Source organism: Nematostella vectensis, chromosome 1 (genome assembly GCF_932526225.1).
Source record: "Nematostella vectensis chromosome 1, jaNemVect1.1, whole genome shotgun sequence".
Taxonomy (NCBI): domain Eukaryota; kingdom Metazoa; phylum Cnidaria; class Anthozoa; order Actiniaria; family Edwardsiidae; genus Nematostella; species Nematostella vectensis.
Window position 1 is genome coordinate 18,619,888 of NC_064034.1, and position 26,206 is coordinate 18,646,093.

General features: G+C 41.0%; 3 protein-coding genes across 5 annotated transcripts; 1 reads left to right on the forward strand and 2 right to left on the reverse strand.

The window, feature by feature from the left end:
* Positions 1-519: 519 nt before the first annotated feature.
* LOC5512346 (creatine kinase, flagellar) lies at positions 520-8,776 on the forward strand. 3 transcript variants are annotated; one of them, XM_032381738.2, is made up of 7 exons: positions 520-693; positions 1,035-1,068; positions 1,380-1,858; positions 3,022-3,312; positions 3,537-3,790; positions 5,459-7,223; positions 7,776-8,776. In XM_032381738.2, exons 1-7 carry the CDS (start codon positions 666-668, stop codon positions 8,399-8,401), a joined length of 3,477 nt encoding a protein of 1,158 aa, XP_032237629.2. In that variant the 5' UTR covers positions 520-665; the 3' UTR covers positions 8,402-8,776. The 3 variants fall into 3 exon arrangements, with proteins under 3 accessions (XP_032237629.2, XP_048584320.1, XP_032237630.2); XM_048728363.1 differs by having other exon boundaries at positions 522-693; positions 1,276-1,858; XM_032381739.2 differs by having other exon boundaries at positions 522-693; positions 1,496-1,858.
* A 401-nt stretch (positions 8,777-9,177) lies between these two features.
* On the reverse strand, positions 9,178-13,175 carry LOC5512321 (5-hydroxytryptamine receptor 4). Its single transcript, XM_001632603.3, has 3 exons — positions 13,110-13,175; positions 12,620-12,753; positions 9,178-10,722 (listed from the first exon to the last, which is right to left on the reverse strand). Exon 3 carries the CDS (start codon positions 10,523-10,525, stop codon positions 9,683-9,685), a length of 843 nt encoding a protein of 280 aa, XP_001632653.3. The 5' UTR covers positions 10,526-10,722; positions 12,620-12,753; positions 13,110-13,175; the 3' UTR covers positions 9,178-9,682.
* Positions 13,176-17,525: 4,350 nt separating this feature from the next.
* LOC5512319 (fibrous sheath-interacting protein 1) lies at positions 17,526-24,829 on the reverse strand. Its single transcript, XM_001632601.3, has 13 exons — positions 24,763-24,829; positions 24,438-24,516; positions 23,261-23,309; positions 23,107-23,126; positions 22,657-22,980; positions 22,236-22,488; positions 21,404-21,585; positions 21,184-21,285; positions 20,594-20,685; positions 19,676-19,784; positions 19,524-19,557; positions 19,070-19,185; positions 17,526-18,246 (listed from the first exon to the last, which is right to left on the reverse strand). Exons 1-13 carry the CDS (start codon positions 24,783-24,785, stop codon positions 17,944-17,946), a joined length of 1,686 nt encoding a protein of 561 aa, XP_001632651.2. The 5' UTR covers positions 24,786-24,829; the 3' UTR covers positions 17,526-17,943.
* Between the last annotated feature and the right edge of the window lie 1,377 nt (positions 24,830-26,206).

The window sequence follows — 26,206 nt, forward strand, 5'->3', positions numbered from 1 at the left end:
TCTCTTTTACCATATCAATATTTTAGTGCGTTTCCTGACAAATAAATGTGGAAGAATTCAGCTAAAAAGAAGCTCACGCTAAACTTTGAAATGTTTCAAAGTTGTGCTCAAGTACAGGCTTGAGCTAGGTAGAAAGCTTGAAAAGTTATCTCATCCCTGTGAAACGATGACTTAAAATGACGTCGCATGGAATCGATGACGCCGGACAGTGGCTTATGCAAATGAGTACAGACTGCGAACCAGACCCCAGATTTTTCGTTTTTTTCGCCCCGGACGTCTGTTGCTGCGCGCGCAAGCTCGATTTTATGATCGAGCTGATAAGTTTTGACTGCGTGTCGCGCCCGTAGAGAGAATGCGAAAACGCATGCGCGCGCAAACCTAGTAAACACAGAAACTTTGTCACCACCCCTCGTCTTCGTGTTATTTGTCAGCTTTATTTACAGCTCGAAGTCTGTTGAATAGCATTTAAATGCCTCTATGTAAAATCGACTGCAATTTATGATGCTGACTAGTGACGTCATGATTTGCCGTTAATTGCTCACGCGCAAATTTTCAGTTGTTTTTCTACACGCGGAACGCGCTCTACGAGATCTGACTGAACTGCAGGGGGGAAATCCTGTCAGGAAACTCCTTCAAGGGCGGGTTGTTTTCGCTAGAGTAGTACAATGGGGTGCGGCGCATCAAAAACAACTGGTAGGTTTGTTAGGAGAGATTTCGAGATTGCATTTATCGTTGCGTGCTAGTGGTACGACCCTAAACTGAATAACGAAACACTGCTATAACAATGTATTGAATAGTATAACTAGAAACGTTACAGACAAAGACGTAAAAAAGACTGGTCTGCGTAGGCGTGGTATAGCTTCACAGAGTACTTTTTCAACCTAATGTTGATTTTTGTAATATCTTGAATGATATGTAAATTCGCACTTAAATTGTTGAGCATACGAATAGGATTGTAATATATAGTGCAGAATTTTTACTCATAGTGTAAATAGCGATCTTACAACAGGATTTGTTTCTCTCCCTTTGCACAGCCACAGTAAAAGGCGTGAAAGTCAAGACAGTCAAGTAAGTTCCATCTACTGTATTCAAATATCAGTAAAAAAATTAATTATTCAAAGGGCTTCTCTTTGAGAAATGGGTCTGCAAAACAACATACACACTTAAAATACTAAATTTTCATTTTCTGGCGCCATTTGATATATAGGAATAGATTATGCGTTATCTTCTCTGCAAATAAAAATACCCAAGAAATAACTTATGAACATTTTTCAGGGAATCTCCAGCCTTCCATGAAAAAACAATGTTCTTATTGATATCGTGCCTAATGAAAGAGAAAAAAATCTAAACTGAATTAAAGACACTATATTTTTATCCAGTAAGAAATTGGTTGTCTCTGACAACTTCCCCGACTTTTCCACGCACAACAACTGGATGGCTAAATGCATGACAAAAGATGTCTATCAGAGGTTATCAAATTTGCAAACGCCATCAGGCTACACGCTTGACATGGCCATCCAGACAGGGGTGGACAATCCCGGACATCCATTCATTATGACCGTCGGCTGCGTAGCTGGAGACGAGGAATCGTACGACGTCTTCGCCGACATGTTCGATCCCGTCATTGAGAAGCGGCATGACGGTTACAGGAAGACCGACATGCATAAGACGGATCTAAATCCGGACCATCTGATTGGTGGGGACGACTTGGATGAGAAGTACGTCCTGTCATGCCGTGTGAGGACTGGGCGCAGCATCCGGGGACTTGGTTTGCCGCCGCACTGTACCCGCGCGGAACGTCGGGAAGTGGAGAAAGTTTCAGTTGAAGCGCTTGATTCATTGGACGGCGAGTTCAAAGGTATGAGAAAGGATGTAAATGTTAGTGATCTTTTTTATCAAGGTCTTACGGGGGGATGGGCGGAGGATGCCTGAAGGCTCGGGGTAAATCGGAAAATAATATATAATCGCTTTTATTAACAACTTGCTGTTATTTTTACATATACCCATAGAAGAGGAAAAAAGTGTATAATAGTACATATTTTTCCAAAAATATACATTCAATATAAATATCATTGTCAGCAAAGGTACACAACCGGTGTATCTGTGAACATTGTTTGACAATTTCCTTAACTTAAAAGTTATGCCCGACCTTGAACATTTTATAGATTGAAACTGTCACAAATGGATAAATCAATAAATTCGACTGTTTAACAAATGGCAATTTTAAACGACCAAGCAAAAACCTGACTTTATGACTTTCATCCAGGTTAACCAGGAAATCGATAATAACATGAGCATCATAAGGGTTATTTACAGATTATAACATGAGCATCATTACGGTTATTTGCAGATTTTATCAAATTCTGCAGCTTGTCCAAGAAATAATTTTAAAATTGCTCAGTGAACAGCAATAAAACGACAAAGCAAAAAAATGGCATGAAATTCTCCAATTCTCAATATATAAGCTCAAGATTCCGCATACAAGGAGTTCCCTGGCCAAAAGCTTAATTCCAAATTTTAAAGAAATTTAGAAGATATGAAATTTAGATATTAGCGAGCAAAGTTGGCTTACTTTCTGATCAGCGCCCGACTTCTCCCTAAAAACGAGGAGAATTTCTACTTTGAACATTTGAAAATTGCACTTCAAGCCTCATATCTTGAAGACGAATCCATTAGAAAAAAACACTTTTTGTAATGTCGGTTTACATAACATAAAGAAAATCTATGCAAAAAGTTGTCCCACCCTGAATAACAGGATTATTTTTCTTGCAGGGGTGGGGTGGGGCGTGCCCCGGATCTAGCACGATTTAGGGATTTACTTTTAGTCATAATCCTATTAATCTCAAACCTCGTACCTATCTATACAGTCTCAAGCCAAAAAGCGAGTGTTTTTGGGAAAGGACATCCAAACAGATTACGGTGCTTTGAAAATTTCCCACCTCTTTCTTTCCCTGATAAATCAAATAGATGAATGAATAAAGAGCTACATTGTCGACATTTTTATTACAATTCTTTCCAAAGGAAAGTACTATCCCCTGTCTAACATGACCGCGGCCGAGCAAGACCAGCTTATCGACGACCACTTTCTTTTCGACAAACCCGTGTCGCCGCTACTGCTGGCGTCCCGCATGGCTCGAGACTGGCCCGACGCCCGAGGGATCTGGCATAATGATAACAAGACGTTCCTAGTGTGGGTGAACGAGGAAGACCACACCCGCGTGATCTCCATGCAAAAAGGCGGCAACATGAAGGAGGTCTTCACCCGATTTTGCAACGGACTCAACAAGGTGGAGAAGGCTATCAAATCAAAAGGTGAGTGGTGGCAAGCAGACAAGCGAACTGAAGGTGTAATGACGTCACAGATAACTGCCTTAAATAAATGGTGAGAGGCCTAGTGATAGGGAAAGGGAGAGGGTGGCATTGCTTCTAGTACGTCTAAAACAAGTCTTTTTATTTATTGAACTTACACAACAGGGAAGGGCCCCAGGTTAAGTGTGCCCGTCTATAGTCTTAATGAAATAATTATCTCTCGCCAGGTCGAGAGTTCATGTGGAACAAGCATCTGGGGTACGTCCTGACCTGTCCATCTAACCTCGGGACGGGCCTGCGCGGAGGGGTGCACGTCAAACTTCCCCTTCTCAGCAAGGAGCCGCGTTTTGATTCCATCCTTAGGACTCTTCGCCTCCAGAAGCGCGGTACTGGGGGCGTGGACACCGCCTCTACTGACGGCACCTTTGATATCTCCAACCTGGACAGGCTGGGCACCTCTGAAGTCGAACAAGTACAAAAGGTGTGTTTATGGGAGCTAACGCAAATACATTTAGAGAGGGCTCACCTTTGTCCTGCTCAAGACTGGTAAGAATATTTTTGACGCCATGTGATTTGTACAATTTTATTTAGTTTTTAAAATGATGACAAATATTTGAAATCTCTCCAAAGAAAGTATGACAATTTGTATGTTTCCTTTGGATGGTAATTTTGCTGTGTTGTGTATTTATGTTCTATGATTGAAAAGACGTATGGTCGTTAATAATAGTGCTGATGTAAAAGCATTATTGATTATAATGTCAGTGTAAAAGTATCGTCGATTATAATTTCGGTGTTAAAATATTGTTTATTATAGTGTTGGTGTTGGAATACTTCTCCTATAATATTGGTGTAAAGGGTGTTCAGAATTTTGGTTGTTATACGACCTTGGTTGCTACGCTGACACGCGATCCGCAATTGAGGCGGGGGAAAATCGCTTCCGGTTTAAAAATGGCCGTCTTTTCAAGGCGCGCGCGCGTTTGTTTACAAACTTTTCGCCGGTCAAAAATGTTTCATTTTTCCCCCTTTTGCAACAAGTTTTTCGCTCAAATCAATAAGTCCACTCAAACAATCAAAATAACCAGCGCCTGTGAACCTTTTTCCAGTATATCCAACATTGTTAGCGCGGTAAAACATCATTTTCCGTGCGATTGCGAGTCTCAAAACAAAACATGGCAGAGAGCGCCGTGCACTAGATTTGTGGATGGCATCCGCGCCTCCAAAAAGTCTGTGTCACAGCGCATGCGTTAAAAACGACTTCCGGTCGCACAAAAAAAGGGTGAAATGGCACCCAAAATTTTTAAAATCGTGACAATTTTTTGTACGGAAATATTGTTTAACCTTTTCTTGTTAAAACTGAGCATGGAATAAGGCATACCGATCAAAATGAAAAACATGCCCAAAATACCCCAATAGCTTGCACATTAATTGGTCAAAAAATTGATTTTTCAGTATAAGCGTTTTTTTTCTGCTGTAATGACGTCATCCAATGACGTCATCTAATGACGTCGTCAATGTGTAGCCCAATGAATCACTAGTCCACTTTCAGTAATTTCAGCAGTAAAAATCTTTTTCTAGCAAATCTCCGGTAATTTAAACTTTCCCTAGAAACCTAACTTCCAAACACCCTTTAAGCATCGTTGATTATAATGTTGGTGTAAAGGTGTTGTTTATTAAAATGTTGATGTTATAAATATTGCTGGTAATGTCAGTGTTAGTGCATTGCCGATTATAATGTTGGTGTTATAGAATTGTTGATTGTAATGCTGGTGTTATAGTAATGTTGATTATAATGTTGGTGTTGTAGAATTGTTGATTGTAATGCCGGTGTTATAGTAATGTTGATTATAAACTTGGTGTTATAGAATTGTTGATTGTAATGTCGGTGTTATAGTAATGTTGATTATAATGTTGGTGTTAAAGTATTGTTGATTATAACGTTCGAGTAATAGTATTGTTGATCATAAAATTGGTGTAAAGTATTGTTGATTATAATTTTGGTGTTGAAGTATTGTTGATAAAAATGTTAGTGTAAAGTATTGTTGATTATGTTGTTGTAAAGTATTGTTGATTATAATGTTGGAGTAAAAGTATTATTCATTTTAATATTGGTGTAAAAGTATTGTTGATTGTGTAAATGTTGGCGTTAAAGGTTATAGACGGTGTCAAGGCTCTGATTGAGATCGAGAAAGCCCTTGAGGCCGGCAAGCCCATTGATGGAATTATTCCCCGAAAACCCCAAAAGATGCTGGCGTCCAACTTCCCCGACCTCACCAAGCACAACAACTGGATGGCAAAATGCCTGACCCCAGCCGTCTACAATATGCTGAGCGTCCTAAAGACTCCAACCGGCTACACGCTGGACATGGCCATCCAGACAGGGGTGGACAATCCAGGACATCCGTTTATCATGACCGTCGGCTGCGTAGCTGGAGACGAGGAATCTTACGACGTCTTCGCCGACATGTTCGACCCCGTCATAGAGAAACGACATAATGGCTATAAGAAGACAGCAAAACACAAGACGGACTTGAATCCGAGTAACCTTATTGGCGGAGATGACCTGGATGAGAAGTACGTCCTGTCGTGTCGAGTGAGGACTGGGCGCAGCATCCGGGGACTTTGTCTCCCCCCTTGGTGCAGTCGCGCTGAACGCCGGGAAGTCGAGAAGATCGTAACGTCAGCCCTTGCAGAGCTAGACGGACCCTTAGCTGGGAAATACTATTCTCTCATGACTATGACCGAGGCCGAGCAAGACCAGCTTATCGACGACCATTTCCTGTTCGACAAACCTGTCTCGCCACTTCTGCTGGCGTCCCGCATGGCTCGGGACTGGCCCGACGCCCGCGGGATCTGGCATAATGATAACAAGACGTTCCTAGTGTGGGTGAACGAGGAAGACCACACCCGCGTGATCTCCATGCAGAAAGGCGGCAACATGAAGGAGGTGTTCGCCCGATTCTGCAACGGGTTGAACAAGGTGGAATCTCTAATAAAAAGCAAGGGATATGAGTTTATGTGGAATGAGCATCTTGGCTATGTTCTGACCTGCCCTTCCAACCTTGGGACGGGCCTGCGCGGAGGGGTACACGTCAAACTTCCACTGCTCAGCGCTCGAGACGACTTTGACTCGCTACTCAAAGCTCTCAGGCTCCAGAAAAGAGGGACCGGTGGCGTAGATACAGCTTCGACAGACGGGACATTCGACATCTCTAACGCGGACCGCCTAGGGACATCCGAGGTGGAGCAAGTGCAGACGGTAGTGGACGGCGTTAAGCTGATGGTCGAGCTAGAAAAAGCCCTGGAGATCAACGTCAACGTCAAGAGCTTTATTCACTCGGTCGTCGCTGGGAAGAAAGCTCGCATGATCGTCGAATCGGTCTCAAAGGCGCGTGAAGCCGAGGAGAAGAAGCAATCAAAAAAGAAGCAGAAAGGCAAAAAGCCAGCTCTACTCTGCGACGGGTTCCCGGACCTGAGCAAGCACAACAACTACATGGCGAAGTTCCTGACACGCGACGTGTACAACAAACTGTGCAATCTGAAGACACCCTCTGGATTCACCCTCGACGGGGTGATCCAGACGGGCGTGGACAACCCCGGACACCCCTTCATCTTCACCGTGGGGTGTGTGGCGGGGGATGAAGAGACCTACAAAGTATTTGCTGCACTACTGGACCCCGTCATCGAGGCGAGGCATAACGGCTACCTTAAAGGCGCCAAGCACGTGACCGACCTAAACCCTGACAACCTGGTCGGCGGAGATGACCTTGACGCCAATTTCGTCCTGTCATGCCGTGTAAGGACTGGGCGCAGCATCCGGGGACTTGGTTTGCCGCCGCACTGTACCCGCGCGGAACGCCGGGAAGTTGAGAAGATTACGGTGGATGCGCTGGCGACCCTTGATGGGCCACTTAAAGGTAGAGAATACTCTCTCTAGTCTGATTCATCATTCCCCTCGTCCTTAAAGCAATAATGTATTGGAACAAACAAAGAATAGGAAGCCTATGTCAAGGATGATGAATCATGTTAATATAGTAAAACTGGTTTTCCGTTATTAGCAAGGGAAATTTCACATTTTGCCAAAATAATAGAAGAAAAAAAACTCTTAGCAAAAATACAACAATGGGTGCAACTGTTTCTTAAAGAAATTGGTACATCAGTTAGACGATATCTTTCATGATCTCATTAGTGAGTAAAGACGTCATTGCTTTGTCTTTGCTTTAATGCACCCATTTCTTTCTGATCATGAAAACAGGCCGTAAAGTAGCAACTATATGATGACGTCCTTTTTATCAATATGCTTCTAATGAGACATTAAACTTTATTCTTTCTTCAGCCTATTCAATACGCATGTAAAACCAAAACATGCACTCGCTCACATCCTCGGTTATATTTAATTACTTATTAGAGTCGAATGATGAGTTATTCTAGGTTTTGTGATAAAAATAAATGTACTGTCCTTCTCACAGGAAAATACTATCCGCTGTCCAAAATGACCGACGCAGAGCAAGAGCAGCTGATCAACGACCACTTCCTGTTCGACAAGCCCGTCTCACCCCTCCTCCTGTCAGCAAGAATGGCGCGGGATTGGCCCGACGCCCGCGGGATCTGGCACAACGATGCCAAGAACTTCCTAGTGTGGGTGAATGAGGAGGATCACACCCGGGTCATCTCCATGCAGCAGGGAGGCAACATGAGGGAAGTCTTCCATCGTTTCTGCAATGGACTTAAGAAGATCGAGGACGCCATGAAGGCCAAGGGGAAGGAGTTCATGTGGGATGAGCATCTTGGGTACGTCCTGACCTGCCCATCCAACCTCGGGACGGGTTTGCGCGGAGGGGTACACGTCAAGCTCCCTATGGTGTCAAAAGACGCGCGGTTTGATGGCATTTTAGAAAAGCTACGCCTCCAGAAGCGCGGTACTGGGGGTGTGGACACAGCCTCTACTGACGGCACCTTTGATATCTCGAACTTGGACAGGATTGGCTTTTCCGAGGTACAGTTGGTGCAGAAAGTGATTGACGGGGTCAAAATACTGGTTGAGATGGAGAAGAAACTTATGGCTGGACAATCTATTGACGAGCTCATGCCTTGATAAACTGAATGTGACGATCAATTATTCTTTTTTCATTGTACAGAAATCGAGTGTTGTTTTCTATCAGAAAACATAGTCTCAATACACACAGAAATTGCAGTATGAATCATGCCTTTTCATGAAAACATCTCATAATACAAATCCTTATTATATCAAACTCATGCATTAATGCTTTTTTATACTCTTCACGCGATGTACGGATAGGATGGAGTATCTAAGTGCAATCTTGATTTTGTATCAAAAGGTTATAACAGTATTACAGGATACCGTAAGATATCTTAACATTAATTTGTGTAAGATATGGCGGATATAATACCAAGACAGGAATAATCTGATAGTTGGCTGGAATAAAAATAAAACAATATACTTCTTGTAGTACTAGTCCTTTCGAGAATTATGTGTGTGTAGGGTCCGGGAGGAGGCTGTGTAGGGAGAGGTAAAGTGTGGGGGTCAGGGGGGGAGGGTGTGTGCGTAGGTTTAGGAGGGGTGTGTGTAGGGAGAGGTAGGGTGTGTGTGTAAAGGGTCAGGGAGGAGAGTGTGTGTAGGGTCAGGGGGGAGGGTGTGTGTAGGGTCAGGGGGGGAGGGTGTGTGTGTAGGGTCAGGGGGGAGGGTGTGTGTGTAGGGTCAGGGGGGTAGGGTGTGTGTAGGGGGAAGGAGGGTGTATGTGTGAATGGGAGGAAGGGTGTTCTTATCTCCAGAGAATAACTCGACCTTCCCTTTAACTCGAATATTGTTAGACAATCCTGGTAGAGTCAATGTCAGAACAAATTCGCATCTTTAAATTTTAGACGTTTAATGAATCATAGAAGGCAAAGTACAATAGCGATAGCATAATTTAGCATCATTTTTCTTTTTAAAGGATCAATGACATCTTGTTTGTAAATTGTCACACTTCAGAACCAGCGCTGTGCAAGGCATTCCGTGTAAATCATTATGTATCAATTATTTACGATTAGATCGATAACCAGTTTTGGTTTATTTTTCCCTCGATCGATCGACTATTTATCTGTTTTTATCGCTTCATACTGTTCTAAACTCGGAATTGCGCCTTAAAGGGGGTTGTATTTTAGCATTTGTATTATAAACATTCTTCTGGACCTGACTGTTTTTTTTTTCTTTGTACGGAGCTCCGGAGCGTGCGTTCGCGTTCAAAGAACTACAAAACTGTTACCTTCTTGTGATCGCTACTTGGTGAAGAGCTAAGTAGTATTTTCTTGTCATGACGCTTGGTGTTTGTTGTCTTGAAGACAGAATCGGGTAAACTGAAAGTCCGAGACCCATTCATCGACGGCGAAGCGATTTGAGCGCGCGCTGGAAATCTTCCTTAAAGAAGGTAAAAAGCAAAGGATCCACTAATGATGTTGCATACTTCAAATAGAGAAACATAACGGTAAGCCAGAACGGAATGTCGATTTCGAATTTTAAGTCATCTAAGATTGTTAGAACGAAGTATGGGAACCACCCAACGGCAAAACACAGCGCCATTACGAAGTACACAGTGACCGCTTTCCGCTCGTTTTGTTTGTATTTTTTGTTCGAGGAAGGAAGACAGACGGCATGGTGTCCGGAAAGTTTCTTCCGTCGCATCTTTCCTCTCTTTATTATCAAAAACATACTCGTGTAAGCCACCATGATCGAAATGAACGGCAAAACTACAAGGACAACAAGCACTGTTATGTCATAGGTGAGATAGATCTCGCTCGCTCTTGGGTGGTTGCTCCATGTCGTTTGTGCTAATGCGCTTATTAGCGCCAACAGCCAGATAAGCACCACCACTATAACCACACGGCACTTTGTAACGACGCTACGATGTCTGAACGAGTTGACGATCTTGAAATAACGCTCCCGCAATGCGGTTGTTAGGTGGAGAATAGTCGAGATAGCAAGAAACCTCATTCCTACGCATACAACCTCATCATACACGCTCATGGAACTGCATGCTATCAACAGGGGAATCGCCAGCAAGCCGGACATACAATCAGAGAACGCCAAGCTGGCCAGTATATAGTTAGCCTTGACACGCAAAGAGGACCTTCGCCAGAACAGGAAAAACACGGTGACATTAGCCGCGACGATCAGGAGGCCAAGCAAGGCGAGGAAACCAAACACTAGGCGAGTCACCATGGGAGGGAAAAATCTCCAGAGAAACCGAACTCTTCCGTGGACCCAGGACAGTGGAATTCGAAGAGAAGTTACAAACAGTTAAACAGGCTTTTACGCGCGTGCTTTGGTTACGTGACACCATTATACTTGAAGAGAAAGTGGGGGAATTAGGACCACGGAATTAGAGGACTACGGAGATCTTGAGTAGTTGGTAATTTCTGAGGATAGAACACAAAAAGAAACATCTGTCATTCGCACGGAACACAAAATTATTCATTTATGAATAAAGTAGAGATGGAAAAATGAGATTTAAGATAAAATAACTAATTCTGTGGTTAAATGGTGGTATATTAAACTTCCATGTTTTATGTGGAAAGGGAATGGGATAGAGAACTAGGATAGGGAATAAGAATAGAGAATTAATTACTTTCTTTGATGAAACAATGTTGTTAAACCACTCTGTTAGGTGAGTACCCGGCTGAAGGTATATTAATAGAGAGAAGCGCTCACGTAGTGTGGATTTGCTGGGCGGGGTGCGCAGTCTAACCCTATAGACGTCACATGGAAAAAGTGAAATAATAGACGATTCTTCAATAAGGGATGACCCACTTTTAACGGTCAAGCGAGGGGGGAGGGGTACGCATCTTACTACCCCCCTATTTACGTGCCAGAGAAGACATCGAATATATCAAAAGAGAATAAAAGCTTATTTCCTCTATAAATTATTTACTGGGTTTTTCGAAAACGGTGTTAAATGTTTAATTTTACTCATTCATCAGTTAAAACCACAGCAGATACATTTGAAGTATGTATCCCCATCTTAATCGGATCATTAAAAACGGAATGATGAAAATGATATAAAACGGGTTGGGTGATATTGCTGGGCCGGAAAGTTGATAAGAGAGAAGCTGAAGAAATTACGGAAAGGTAAACAACGTAATACCCACCCGTTTCCAGCTTAAGATAGAGACATTAAGCACATTTGGTGCCTGGGAGATTGCATAACAAGTGTACATTGCTTATGACATTTTATGCTATTTGGTTTTTTTGCTCGTTATTGTATTTTTGGCTGCGAACCTTGTATTGGATAGACGCAACGTGAATTGGCAACATAAAACGCTGTTACATAGACTGAAAGATTTGTTTACAAAAAAACATCAGGCATGTTGTGCGTTTGCTAGGTAGTATTCAATTTTGTAGCGAGAACTCGGTAGCTTGATTAGTTTATTCATTTATTGAATAACAAAGACACCATCTAGGCCATCACTCCATTTTTATCTTTTTACATGTTTACATCCTACTACAATCCCTTTATAGCCGTCATTTGTCATCCTAGCAAAGACCTAGTGCGAAAAAAGCATCCATTTCCATAGGCTGATTTGGCAAAAGTGTTGCGATATCTTCGATCGAAATTGGAAAATAACGTATAAAACTTTATTTTTAGATGGTAATTTCGAAATTTCTTCAAGTAATTTGTCTTCCAAATTTGAATGAAAATAATTACGAAGGTGAGATTGATAAAAGCTCTTTAACTGGACGATGGACTGCGCTTCGTTAACGAGGTGTTGCATAACACGGTTCTGGTCAGTGTTCTTTTTAAGAAGACTCCTATTTGAAAATAAATTCGAAGCGAAACAGTATTGTCTTCCAAGTATGCGTTCTCTTTGAAATCGAAAGTCGACAGGTGATGGTACACTGAATTGCTCTTATAACACAGTTATAACAACTGTAAAAGCAAGCTTCAGCAAAAACGCATATAGAGCACTGTGATTAGAGGTTCATAATGTGTGCATATTCCCTGCCATATATCGAATCCTTCTGTCATGTAATCGGATGGGTGTTGTTCAAAAAATCGATGACTGGTGATGGAGAAAAAAACTAATGTTACACAAACGGCTGGCCTCTTTTGGTTGGTTGGTTTAATAAAGAGTGGTCTAACGAGAGAAATTTAGGAAATGACAGTTGAGCGTTTCGCTAGTGGATTTGGGTCGTAAAATCCGTTTTACCGAGTGACACATAAGGCATGCACATATTCTTAATTTTCACAAGGAATCTTTCAGGAAAAGCTTTAAAAAAGTCATCATTTCCCGCGTATTCATATGTATACAATCTTACCTCTAAAAGTCCTATTGTTCACGGGTACTTTCTAATGCAACATAATTGTCATTAGTTTTCTTTTCATGTATTCCTTGTGAAATTGAGACAGATGTCAGCCGGCTCTTTAGAATTTGCATCAATGATCGACTCAGCTAAAAAAAAAAGAAAGAATAAACTCACATTATAAAGAGTGATTTTGCGACACCATTAAAATTGTTTAACACTTTTCAGGACAATTAAATGGGATGTGAATTATTTGCTCAAGAAACCAAACCATATTTGTGAGTAATGTGGACGAATAGAATAATAAGGTAAGTTTAAATTTATATAAAGTTGTGTATATCGACGACATAAAATACGGTTTGCGAAATAATAAAATTGATTAAATACTTAAAAGAACATCGAGACATATTTGTTATAAAAAACGATAAAAATAAAAAGGTCTGATCCTGTACAATATCTTAATGTAATTCCTCAAAATGCAACATAGATAAGCCGAGTTTGTCACCTTGTGTTTCTGTCTTGCTGTGTGCCCGCTGAAAAATGTCTTAGAATAATCCAACAAACAGCTATTAGCTACACTAAAAACACTAACAGTGGAACGCTGATTAAAATTGTCCGTTCGAGCCAATCAAAGCCTAGTCCATTGTGTGATGGACGGAAATTGCGGGGTTTTTTTTTGCTGGAGTTATATTCACAATCTAGCCTATTTCTGTGGAGTTAATTTACATTTTCCCTAGTTGAGCCTACTGTAGATCAAAAATCAAGTAAATGATACATTTTATAGCGAAAATATTTTATGCTAAATGTATATCATTCAGGGACTGTTAAAAATAGGCCGTTTTTTGGCAGTCAAAAGGGTAGCGCGGACCAACAACGCACACACCTACTCATAAAACATTTGCCCTAAAAAAGACGATAATTTGTCAGAGTCGAGTACCGATATTTGATGCTTCTTAGCAAATAGAATAAAATAGATAGGTGTTTGACAATAAGTGTTTTACAATCACAGAATTTCTCCATCTATGGGGTAACGTAGCATAAATAGCATAAATATCTTATTTTCATATTATACACCAAAAACTGGTATTCGACTCTGTCAAATTTTCGAAAAGTAAGAGCATCGAGTATATAGGATACTCCTGTACAACGGTATTAATAAAATATATATATATATAAAATATGACTATATGTGACAGAAAATTTTCGCAACCATTCTGAGCACCGAGTTCGTTGACAAAATTGAGTTTATTGTTTGGAAGTCTATTCCATGCTTAAAATACTACGACTATACATCTAAAAGCGCAAGCACTTTTCTTATAATAAAAAGTCTACAGGTTACGTTCTTGTGTATTGAAGAGAAATGGTTGTTTTTTTCTAACGGTCTTGGAAGCCGATTGATTTTCCAAGTGCAGTGTTAAAAACGTTGGCGATTTTCTTTTATATTAAAGTGAACTAAATGAACTTTTACTTTTTATTCGAGAAGTGCTCGAGAATAGAACATGAACAAAATAGATAAAGTTATTCCCGAATAAATGGAAAATGATGCTTGTCCGAAGACTTACAAGAAATTGTCAAGTATTTCCCTCTATTCAGCGAACACCCTGCGAAGCTTATAAATCCAAAATTACTGAGTCAAAGCAGTTTTAGGACTAGAAAGATGTCTACTTACTTGTTCTTAACCTCCATAGTCACCATCAAATTGATGATGAGATGATATTTATTGAAAAGACAGTCCTCCATTTAATTTTATTTTGTTTTAGATTTAAACTTTGATAAGAATTTTTATAAGCAGTACAGTCTTTTTTATAAAAACGTCTAATATTCAGCCTATATTTTTTAGGCTGGTCCGTTCTTATTTTTGGTACATTTTAATGCTAAATATGTTCTTAACGATGTTATTAAATTTTAGTGTATATAAGAATGTAATACCCAAGAATTATTACGAAGAGAATACTCAATAGCAATGATCAATAGCAATACAATAACTAGGTAGTTACTATGAGCACAGTTTGATTCTGCATTTTAGAACGCATCAGGACTAAAAAAATCCAGTTATCTGCAGCCTCGGCATGTCCTTAGCATGTTCTTAATATTTGGTGAAATCTCAGGCTGGACGTTCTTATAAAAAAGGTTCTTATAAAAAAGGAAAAGTCATTATGAAAAAAAAACGTTTAATTAAGAACAGCAACCACAGGAGATGGATAAGTCTCTCGGAGAAAGGGGTTTAGTGCCTCGATAGAAAACCTTTCTGCGCTACAATTCCCCTTAAAAACCTCACAAAAGGCTAGCTTATGTAACTAGCTTTATTGAGGAAACAGTCAAGACACAACTTCAAATGATATTCAATTTTCCCGTAGGTTCACTAGAGACTGTAATCCATATCTTGATCACCTGTGCAGCAACTGAAATAATGGGCAACTAAATAAGACTTCTTTAATTGTCAGAAGGCTCTAATTTAATCTAACGATCTAAGTTTTATTATTTTAATCATTGAAATTATACCCATTCATTTTAAAAAGTGTCCCTATATTCTCGTGTCTTTTACGAACTCAGACGATTTCCTCCGCAAACGGATATTTAGCTTTGAGGATTTCATTAACCAGGAGGATTTCGTATTGGTCACGTTCTAGATAAAACGTACCTAGCAGTACAGGGTATTTTTCCCGGTTCAAAAATTTCGACCCTCTAATCTCCCCCCCCCCCCCCTCCCCCGCACACACACGCACGCACGTGGGATTTGTGGGACACTCTTTTGTAGCCCTTTCCCTCTCTACCTTCTGTTTTGCCATCCCTTTCCTTCCTTCCACAAACACATAATGACTATTTTTCAGCACGTTATTCTATCTAGACATTACATCACCTTTTTTACTCCCCCTCTCTTTCTTCCGCTACTCCAACAAAAGGGAAACGGATTGTTCCATCTTAACCCTTGTGACCGCTATCATCTATCATCTAAACCTTCTTTAACAACCCAATGTGTTCCACCCACGCTTTCCTCTTCCATCTACTCCCTGCCATGTTTTCTACCCTTGCCTCACCCCCACTGGCCTACTAACAACTCTCATGTTCCACATGGACTATCCTCTTCCCTCACACCTACTCACAACTCCCACGTTCCACACGGACTGTCCTCTTCCCTCACCCCTACTCACAACTCCAATGTATCACACGGACTATCCTCTTCGCCTCACCCCTACTCACAACTCCCATGTTCCACACGGACTATCCTCTTCCCTCACCCCTACTCACAACTCCCATGTTCCACAAGGACTATCCTCTTCCCTTACCCCTACTCACAACTCCCATGTTCCACAAGGACTATCCTCTTCCCTCACCCCTACTCACAACTCCCATGTATCACACGGACTATCCTCTTTCCCTCACCCCTACTCACAACTCCCATGTTCCACACGGACTATCCTCTTCACTTACCCCTACTCACAACTCCCATGTTCCACACGGACTGTGCTCTTCCCCTCACCCCTACTCACAAATCCCATGTTTCACACAGACTATCCTCTTCCCTTACCCCTACTCACAACTCCCATGTTCCGCATGGACTATCCTCTTCCCTTACTCCTACTCATAACTCCCATGTTCAACAGGAACTATCCTCTTCCCTCACCCCTACTCACAACTCCCATGTTCGGCAGGGACTGTCCTCTTCCCTTACCCCTACTCACAACTCCCATGTTCCTCAGGGACTATCCTCTTCCCTTACCCCTACTCACAACTCCCATGTTCCACAAGGACTATCCTCTTCCCTTACCCCTACTCACAACTCCCATGTTCCAAACGAACTATCCTCTTCCCTTACCCCTACTCACAACTCCCATGTTCCACACGGACTATCCTCTTCCCTTACCCCTACTCACAACTCCCATGTTCCACACGGACTGTCCTCTTTCCTCACCCCTACTCACAACTCCCATGTTTCACACAGACTATCCTCTTCCCTCACCCCTACTCACAACTCCAATGTTCAACAGGAACTATCCTCTCCCCTTACCCCTACTCACAACTCCCATGTTCCACAAGGACTATCCTCTTCCCTTACCCCTACTCACAACTCCCATGTTCCGCAGGGACTATCCTCTTCCCTTACCCCTACTCACAACTCCCATGTTCAACAGGAACTATCCTCTTCCCTCACCCCTACTCACAACTCCCATGTTCCGCAGGGACTATCCTCTTCCCTTACCCCTACTCACAACTCCCATGTTCAACAGGAACTATCCTCTTCCCTCACCCCTACTCACAACTCCCATGTTCCGCAGGGACTATCCTCTTATCTCACCCCTACTCACAACTCCCATGTTCCGCAGGGACTATCCTCTCCCCTTACCCCTACTCACAACTCCCATGTTCAACAGGAACTATCCTCTTCCCTCACCCCTACTCACAACTCCCATGTTCCTCAGGGACTATCCTCTTCCCTTACCCCTACTCACAACTCCCATGTTCCGCAGGGACTATCCTCTTCCCTTACCGCTACTCACAACTCCCATGCTCCACAAGGACTATCCTCTTCCCTTACCCCTACTCACAACTCCCGTGGTCCACCCTCATTTCCTCTTCCATTTCACCCCTACAAACCACTTTTCCAATGCATGTCAGGGAGAAAATTTCACTGAAAAATAATATATCGTATTACAGAGGCAAAGGGAGACATGATCAGTGATACAAACAGCACAAGGGAAGATGTTATCATAGGCGGGGCAACCAAGGCCGCACACCATCAGCTCCACCAAGCTATTATCCAGCATGCATCCATCATCGCTTCCATCTTGGTGGGAACCATGCTGATCTATACTATAGCAGTAGCATGGGGACACTTTTGGATAAAAAGACAAGATGCCAAGGAGCTTTTACAGACAGGTGTCATTAGGCGGGAGCTCAAGAAAGAGACCTTTTACGAGGATTGAGTAATTAGCAGCTGCATGTTTATTGATTAATTGACAGCGACTGATCAATTGACACTTGAGCTCAAGAGGACAGAACAGACAATGGAACTTGCGACTTGACTTGAGTGATTGACAGCTGCATTGACAGCTGATTAATTGACATTTTTATTTGATTGACAGACATCTGGATTGTTAGTCCTACCACCAGACAATCAGTGCTTCGACACCTCCTTCAAAGTCTCAACCTATTCAAGAATGAACGCTAGTGACGAATCACTGTGCCAATAAAAACAAACACCATTAAACTTATCCTGTGTGGCAGCAACTTTTCTCAAATTTTTTCACACTCAATGAAAATCTTTGTCATGACAGGGAAATGTAACTCCTGGTTCTGTAAATCGCATTTAATAAAAATAAATTATACTCTGCTTCCGGTTACGTATCAGTTCGTGGTGTTTCCGTTACCGAGGTCAGAGTGACATCACTCATTGTCGACACAGTCCGTAATGTGCTAGGCGTTCCTTCCCTATCCCCAGACCTCTCTGACTCTGTTAATCCACTCAAGCTTGAGAGTGGCCTGGGGGTGACGTCCTCGGATATCAAGCCCCCTTCTTGAATAGCAGGGTATCTTGGGTTAGAAAGCGAAGACACCACGGCCTGTCCAACTGTTGTACTCCGGGACGTGGTACGTGAACTTTCACAGAGAAGCTTTCGGAGTAGCTCTTGAGAAATTTTGTCCTAAAAAAGAAAATCAAAGAAATATAAAGTATATTGAACAACTGATACATGTTTGCATAGAATTCCACACTGGGCTTGTTTCTGGACTCTTCAGCAAAGTAGATGGGGGTGATCGTCACATTGAACACACCCAATTTGCTATCTCTAAGAGGTAAGGATTTCTGTCGACCACGCCCAAAGTGCCATCCCTTAGGGTTAAAACCGATTTTGCTGTAGATCACCTCCGTCTGTTTTTATCAGAGTCCCCCTGGGTGTACATTACACAACATTTTATCATTGAACATGTTTTGTTTTGGTTCGGTAAACTTTTTACTCCTTGCATGTTGTAAAAAAAAAAACCTGTCAGCCGGCATTGCCTAGCAAAGTACCAAGTGCGAAAAAGTATCCATTTCCATCAGCTGACTTGGGAAAGCCAATGCTATATTTTCGATTGAATCTGGTAAATAAAGTATCAAACTTTATTTTAAGATGGCGATTTTAGAACATTATGTTGCTTCCAATATTAAATCAAAACAATAACAAAGGTGTGACTGACATGGGCACTTTAACTTGAGATGAAATGAACATCTCATGTCCCCATATTAGTGACCTGCATAGGATGTAAAAAAAATTAATGCCATTGCATTTATTTGAGCAATTATGGTAAGCTACAATACTTCTTTTTGATGCATACCACATATGAGCTTACTATAGGTCACATGTGATGTCATGGGGATGGTGGGAAAGGGGGACAAACGTTTGATACAGCATTTAAGATGAGCTACACTGAGGCTGTTCCTGGAGAAGAAAGGAAGGGAAAAGGGATGTTGATAGGTAAGTGTACCTCCGTTTCATCCTCTGAAAGCAGCTTAAGTTTTTGCAGCTCTTGCTCTATCAATTGTAACCTCTGATGCATCTCTCGACTATCCTTTTCTTCTCGTAAAACTTTCTCACCAATATCTGTTAAAATGTCACCTTATCAGCTGCAGCACATTCTCAACAAACAAAAGTGCACAACACTTAGATTATATAGTCCCTAGGTCAAACCCACTCTAAATTATTGTCTTTGCTGTCATGTGTAATAGTTTAGAAACATCTTATTTTTGAAACTATTTAAGACTTTTTGCTTAGTATGTAAAGAAGCCCTGAGAATAAGACAGATAAGTCAATGTCATTTATACCCTACGTGTAGCCGCTGACTCACGAAAATGACAGGATATTTTCGCGAGTCAGTAGGCTATGGCCTTTACTGGCTGTCAACAATGAAGCAATCCGGTCTTAGTAAAAACTCAACTTACCTACAGTATCTATATGATCAATATCCCCTTGAACCTAAAACAGAGTTGAGGGCAAATTCAAATTAGCTGGCGCAAAATAAATATACCAAGGCACCATAAAAAACTACCAGCCCATAACAGCCTGTATCCCCTGACATAGATGACATGTATACCTTGGAGTGTGTACTGTGTTCACTATCAGAAGATTGGGATAGAGGTGTGTAAATAAGTGCACGGGATGTCAGTTCTAGTTCATCAGATGGCACAAGGGCTTGCAGCTTTCTGGGAAGATGACAAGAACAAGTTTTCATTACAAGCATAAAATAATCATATTGTATAAATGCCAATAGCATTAATTTCAATGGTGCTTGGGGGATCATAGCCAGGGAAGGTGGGGTATAGTTTGCACCCCCCCCCCCCATCAATCTTCTCAGTTTCTGTTCATGTGGAAGAAAGCATACATGCGTAAAATGGAGAAAGTACCACGACAAGCTAAGTGGAAATACTTAATGGATGAAACAGCCCCTCCCTGCCATACACATGCCCAAAATGTTGACCATCTACCAAGGGCTTGAAATGCCTCACTATACAAATTGTTTATGGCTTTCTCAATACATTAATCACATGGCAAGCAGGACAACAGAGGATAAGCTGCATAAAAAATAGGTAATACTGTTAATAAACGAAAGAGAGAAAAAAAAACAGAGATAAACAAAAAACTTGCTTGACTCTGTTCTCATCGAGAAAGGGAACTTAAACAGCCTCTGCCAGCCAAGTTAGAAAAAGCATCCATTTTCATCAGCTGATTTGGGAGCCAATGCAATATTTTCTATGGAATTTGGTAAACTTTGTTTTTAGCTGGTTATTTTGGAGATTATGTCCTTCAAATAATAATTGAAAACAATAACAAAGGTATGGCTCCCAAGGGCTGTTTAAGGTGCTTGTCTCTCTTTCTAATAATTCTAATAAGGGTGTCTCTGAATTTTGATTTAAAGTCAACCTGAATGGCCCCAAGAGATAGGATGAAAGATTCTACAGAGGATGTGGAAAACTTCTTGAAGTATACTATGTTTTGCACATCTCAAACTTACTCCTCAATTTCAGCAAGGGCTTGTGCTGACACCTCGTCAGGTCTAAAGCCAACCCCACTCGTCAGGCTGAGGGTCGAACTGTCAAAAGGATTCTATGTAGAAACAAACAAAAAACACATAAAATATAGTAGCTTGGTAAATGTAAATAAAAACTGGGATGAAACTGCAAAGTTCTAGCACACCCTTAGCCTGCGTAGCGGCTCAAGGGAAGGGGAGGGAGACTGGGCCGCTACGAGCCGCTATGCAGGCAAGGCAAACACACCCTTTGAAAAGCCTCATTATTATATAAACCTATTTCAATCAACATTGTCAGCGCGAACACCAAATGGCAATTGCCAAATGGCAGTTCTATGACCGAAAGGTGTTTATGGGTAGTAATAATTTGTAAAAATAGGTGAAAAATAGACACAAGCAATGCATCAAATGTTTAGTTGTATGTTTTATTTATATTTTTCTGAAGTTGGAACAAATATTTTGGGATCCAAGGGGCGTAGAACTTCCATTCAACAATGGCCATTGACAAGGTTTAGGTGTATATACTAATTTGATTATGGGGATTATGTACAGCGTATGAGTCATTTTTTTCACACCTCATTAACAAGACTGTCTGTGTTGTCATCCCTAAGAAGTTGCTCCAGACGGGACTTTTCTTCCTCTGTCATTGGGATGACGTTAGCAGCATCTGCAGCTAACTGTAAACAAATAAAGTAAAATGGAGCTTGAAAAATGACGTAACAGAGATGTAAGCAAAAAGGAAACCTCTAGGAATCCATGTCCTGGAGATCTAGAATTTCCAATGTTTCAATTTACCTGTTTATTGCGCTTGATAAAATCTTGCCCCTTCTGTTTGCTCTTGGTGGCCATCTTACTGGCATTTTTTGCACTTTCTGTGTGTGAGCCATCATGCTTTTTGTTGCTTCCCTTTCTATGTCTCCGTGTTTTGCTCTTTTCACTAAATGCATTAGATTGGGAAGAGCACTCTGTAGTTCTCCCTGAAAACAATCAATTCATCCCCTAGTTATTATATTTTGTATTATTTTAACAACATAATATGTAATAAACAACATAGGATGACTTCATCTTTGTCGACCAACAAGAACCTCTTATTTACATGACAGACTGCAAGTAGGTGCAATTTAAATCAGTGTGTTGACTGAGGTTACAGGTCATATTCATTGGAAAAATAATATACCATTTTTTATCGAAGCTCACTCGTTGATTCACAAATTAGGTGCAAAATTTTGTTAGTTTTTATGCAGTTTCTTCACTTGGTGCATTACATTCATTGGCAAAATTAATACAAAATTTTCTTATCAAACTAAGCATAATTTGTGAGAACAGTAAGGTGTTAAAATGTTAGAGAGTTTATGAGCAGTATATGACCTTTACGGGTGCATTACAGCAAACCTAAAATATGCTATGCTATAAAGAACCTTCAGATGAACTTTTAAAATTATTTACTTATAATTTGCACATCACAAACCTCTGAATTGTTTCAATTTTGGGTTTAGTTTGAAGTATGTCACACCAACATTTCTTTAAGTTTTATGAATGTGAACTGCAACCTACTGTAAATCACTCCTTTTTTCACATTATAATTGTAAAGGTATTTGTTACACTTGCTTTTAAGTACTATGAGTACCTGAAGTGGCAGAATCACAGTGCCTTGTGCTGTGTAGTTCTTCTGTGTTTAATGGCTGAGTCGCAAACACAGGTGTGACGGAGCCAACCCGACTGGACCCCAAATCTTCTTCATTGCCAAGTTCAATAGCACGTATTGCAGCTCCAACAAATGGGTTGTCTTTTCCACTTTCAGGACACTTGGCAATCTGCATTAGCTGTTCTTTCCACATCTTTTCATTCATGTGTCTTTGGCTCTTCACTTCTTTCTCTTTCTGAAAAATCAAATGAATGATCAAACAGGCAGGCATTAGTTCAGAGAACAATTAAAAGGTTTCCGATATTTAGTAGCTATTTCATTAGTAGCTATAACAGCTATTTAGTAGTCTATTTCATTCCTTTAATTTATATATTTAGCATTTTGAATGGTCCTGAAAACATACCTTTACTTTTTCACCAAGGATTTTATCCAGTTTCTTAATCTTCTCAAGACCCTCTCGGATCTTTGGATCTACATTATCTTCTTCTGAAGTCAGTTGTGGAACTTCATCAGCACTCATCTTGCTGTCAGACGAGTTACTATGGTGATCACTCGCTTCAGATACTCTTGAAGTGGATACTCTTGAAGTCTCTGAACACTCTTCTGGACCGAGGTTGTCAGCAGCGTCATCTTCAGTGAGCGAGGATTCGCTGTCTACGCAGCTGTCTTCATCAAAATCATCTTCAAAATCCTCCACTTCCACATCCATTTCCAAAGCAGAGAACAACTAACACACATATTTTATTTTTTTTTAATAAGAAAATATAAAATAGATATAATATGTGTAGTTGTTATTCAATGAACACAACTATGAGATAGATATTGAATGGGATAAAAACAAATTGATACTTACTTCACCAGGAAGTGCAGAAGCTGGAAAAATAAGTAAGAATTAGTTAAAGTTCATGACAGCACTGTATACCTTTTTGACTGTTGTTTGGAAAGAAAAGGGTTATTAAGAGAATAAGTAAAACTGATTTTTTTTAACAAAACAGTTTTGATCTTACCTTCAGGAGGCAACATCTCAAGTGAACCTGAAACCTTTGAAGAACTTATCTGAAACATAATATAAGTACTACTGTCATACAGTAATGCACTAGTCAATTGAAACCCCCATCCCCATGGTCCAGGGAAAGGGTGGTGGATTAGACTTTGACCATGTACAAAATAGAGAAAAGCCCCCACCCCTTGGGACAAAACTGCAGTCAAATGCAGTCAAACCTGACAACAAGTCATCTGAAAAAAGCCTTTATCTTTCAAAGCCAGAACACTGCAGCGAATTTGTACTAATAACTATGAAGATAACAGTTACCAAAAAAATGGAAAAATAAATTATATTTATCTGGCGTTAGTTATCATCCATACTTGTGTCTCAAACCAGTAACTGACATGACTTTTGCATAGTATATTTGGGAGGCTATTCACTTCTCCCCAAATCCCCAAGGTGGGGACAATTCTTAGAGTTGAAAACATTCAATCCCCCCACCCCGTCGTACATATTCTTGTTCTAAAGTGCTCTAAATGGCCACGTTAACCCCACACTTTCCCGGGACCATGGGGTGGGGGTTTCAAACGACTAGTGCACAATGCAGCAAAATGTATGTTTCTAAGAAGTCGTCCGCACTAACACGTATTCAAAAGTATCTGGATTCATTTCGATGAAAAGCATCATTTAATTCGGGTCCACACTATCGTTTTCGCATCGTGTTCGCCTGGATCCAGCTGTCCACATTAACACGGATTCAAATGTTTGAAAACACTGAAAGGTACAGGGTGACACGTCATTGTTATGATATGTGCATGCTTAAAGCAGCGTGCGCCTGCGATATGACGCCATCGTTTCCATTTTGATACGGATTCGACCATCCACACTGCGGACCAAAGTATACGGATTCATTTTGATTCACTTTTGACTGCGTTTTCAAAAATATCCGGATTCGCTGGATCCAGCGCACATGTTAGGGTGGACGGAAGGTCTAAACATATCAAAAAGTATACGGATTCAAAGGAATCCGTGTTAGTGTGGACGGCCCCTAAGTAAAGATTGATCAAGATAACTCTACCCAACATCAATTTAAGTAGGCAAAGTAATACACTAGAAGAAGACCTAAGGCTCTTGAGAGAGTTTGATGCATATAGCAGCTATGTGTGAACTTGAATTTGATTGACAACAGCACCACTGACCTTGGATAGTCGGCTTGCGCTGCTAATTGATCTACCGGTATCACTTGCTGTGCTTGCAGGCCTGCTTATAGATTCAAGACTGAAGAGAAACAATAATTCACTCCTTAGCACTGTGTGTAAACAACTTTAACGTAGTTGTCAGCTGAATGTATGATTACAGCTCAACAACAACCGAGAAAAACACCAATAAAACAGAATCTCAAGTAATACAACAAACCCCATATCATAGATTCTTAGTATGTCTTCTTGAGTGTGGTATTGGTTATCATAGGTATATGCAAAACGGTGATAAGAACTAAAGTGAAAGTTTAATATAGTAGCTCACCTCCCTTCCGACACGACCTCCATCTTGGCAACCTAAGCTTCGCTCTAGCAGCTACAATCTTATTTGCGCTTACTTACAACCTCCCGTTTTCTATACTCTTCAAAATAGCTTTTATCCCCGGTTGAGACATTTCGCTAGCCAAAAACCGAGCAAAACTTCACATGACAACGGCAAAGTGTTCGTTGATATACGAAATTTACCAGGCGTTACACAATTATACGCGCGGGAAAATGTTGGGACGAGTAACTCGGCTCCCAGGATGCTATGCGAGATTCCTGCGTTTCTGTGAGGGGCGAAGACTTGTTTTTTTCTTCAAGTTGAGGTCTCTCGATGTGAATTCTTACTAGTTTAGTTATCTCGGTAAATTTGTCAAAAAGCGGCGGTATGAAGTAATGAAGTGTCATTTTCTTCTTGTGCCATATTTCCGCATAGTTTAACTATAAGTAATACTTAGACTAAATCATTTTAGCCATATTATTTGCTATTCCTCAGTAGCGGATCTAGGGGGGAGGGTTTAGGGGGTTTACCCCCCCCCCCTTTGGGCTGTCGGAAAGCCTTATATTATACCCTCTCCCCCCTTTGTCACTGGGCCAAACCCCCCCTTTAGCGAAAAGCTAGATCCGCCCCTGTTCCTCCAGTTCGGATGTTCGGACAAAAAGTTCTCAACCACCAAACTTAAAAAAAAATACTTTAAAAAAAATGCTGATGATTTTAGCTATATTGCTATTCCTCCAGTTCGGATGTAGGACATCAGTGACAAAAATTATCAAACCACCAAACTGGATTTGTTTATCGAACATTTCGAAGATGCTATGATTATGATTAGTAAAGAGATCACAGGTAGCCCAGGCAATGGTTGCTTGTCGTAGCTCGGAATTCGGCTGTTCTGAGATCGGTCGAGTAAAGCGTTTTTTTGTGTGTGAAATGTTGTCAATAAAATTGCCTTAGAACTTAGAACATGCCTTGTTGTTGTCAAATTCACGTGTTATAAACGATTTGGGGGGGGGGGTTCTCAACGGAATTTATGACTTCTCTCTCCCTACTAAAGAAAGATACAACATTTCACAAAAAAAAAACGCTTTACTAGACCGATCTCAGAACAGCCGAATTCCGAGCTACGACAAGCAACCATTGCCTGGGCTACCTGTGAAGAGATCGAGTGTAATGACCTCTTGAAGTCTGGTGGGGTAAGGGGTGGGGCATGTCGATGACAGAATAAAGACAAAGACCAAAATGATGTTGATAGTCGTGATAATAAAAAGCTAATCGCTATGTTCCTACGGTGTAAAATAATATTCTGACACCTATAACATTGCAACATCGAACACATTGAAACGTGCCTTATTTTATATGCGGCGGAGGGCGAGTGAGGAAACTAAAAAGGCGGCAAATTCCGGGAAAAGAGATCTAGAGTCATGCCGGAAGTTTGCGGTTCTAGATATGC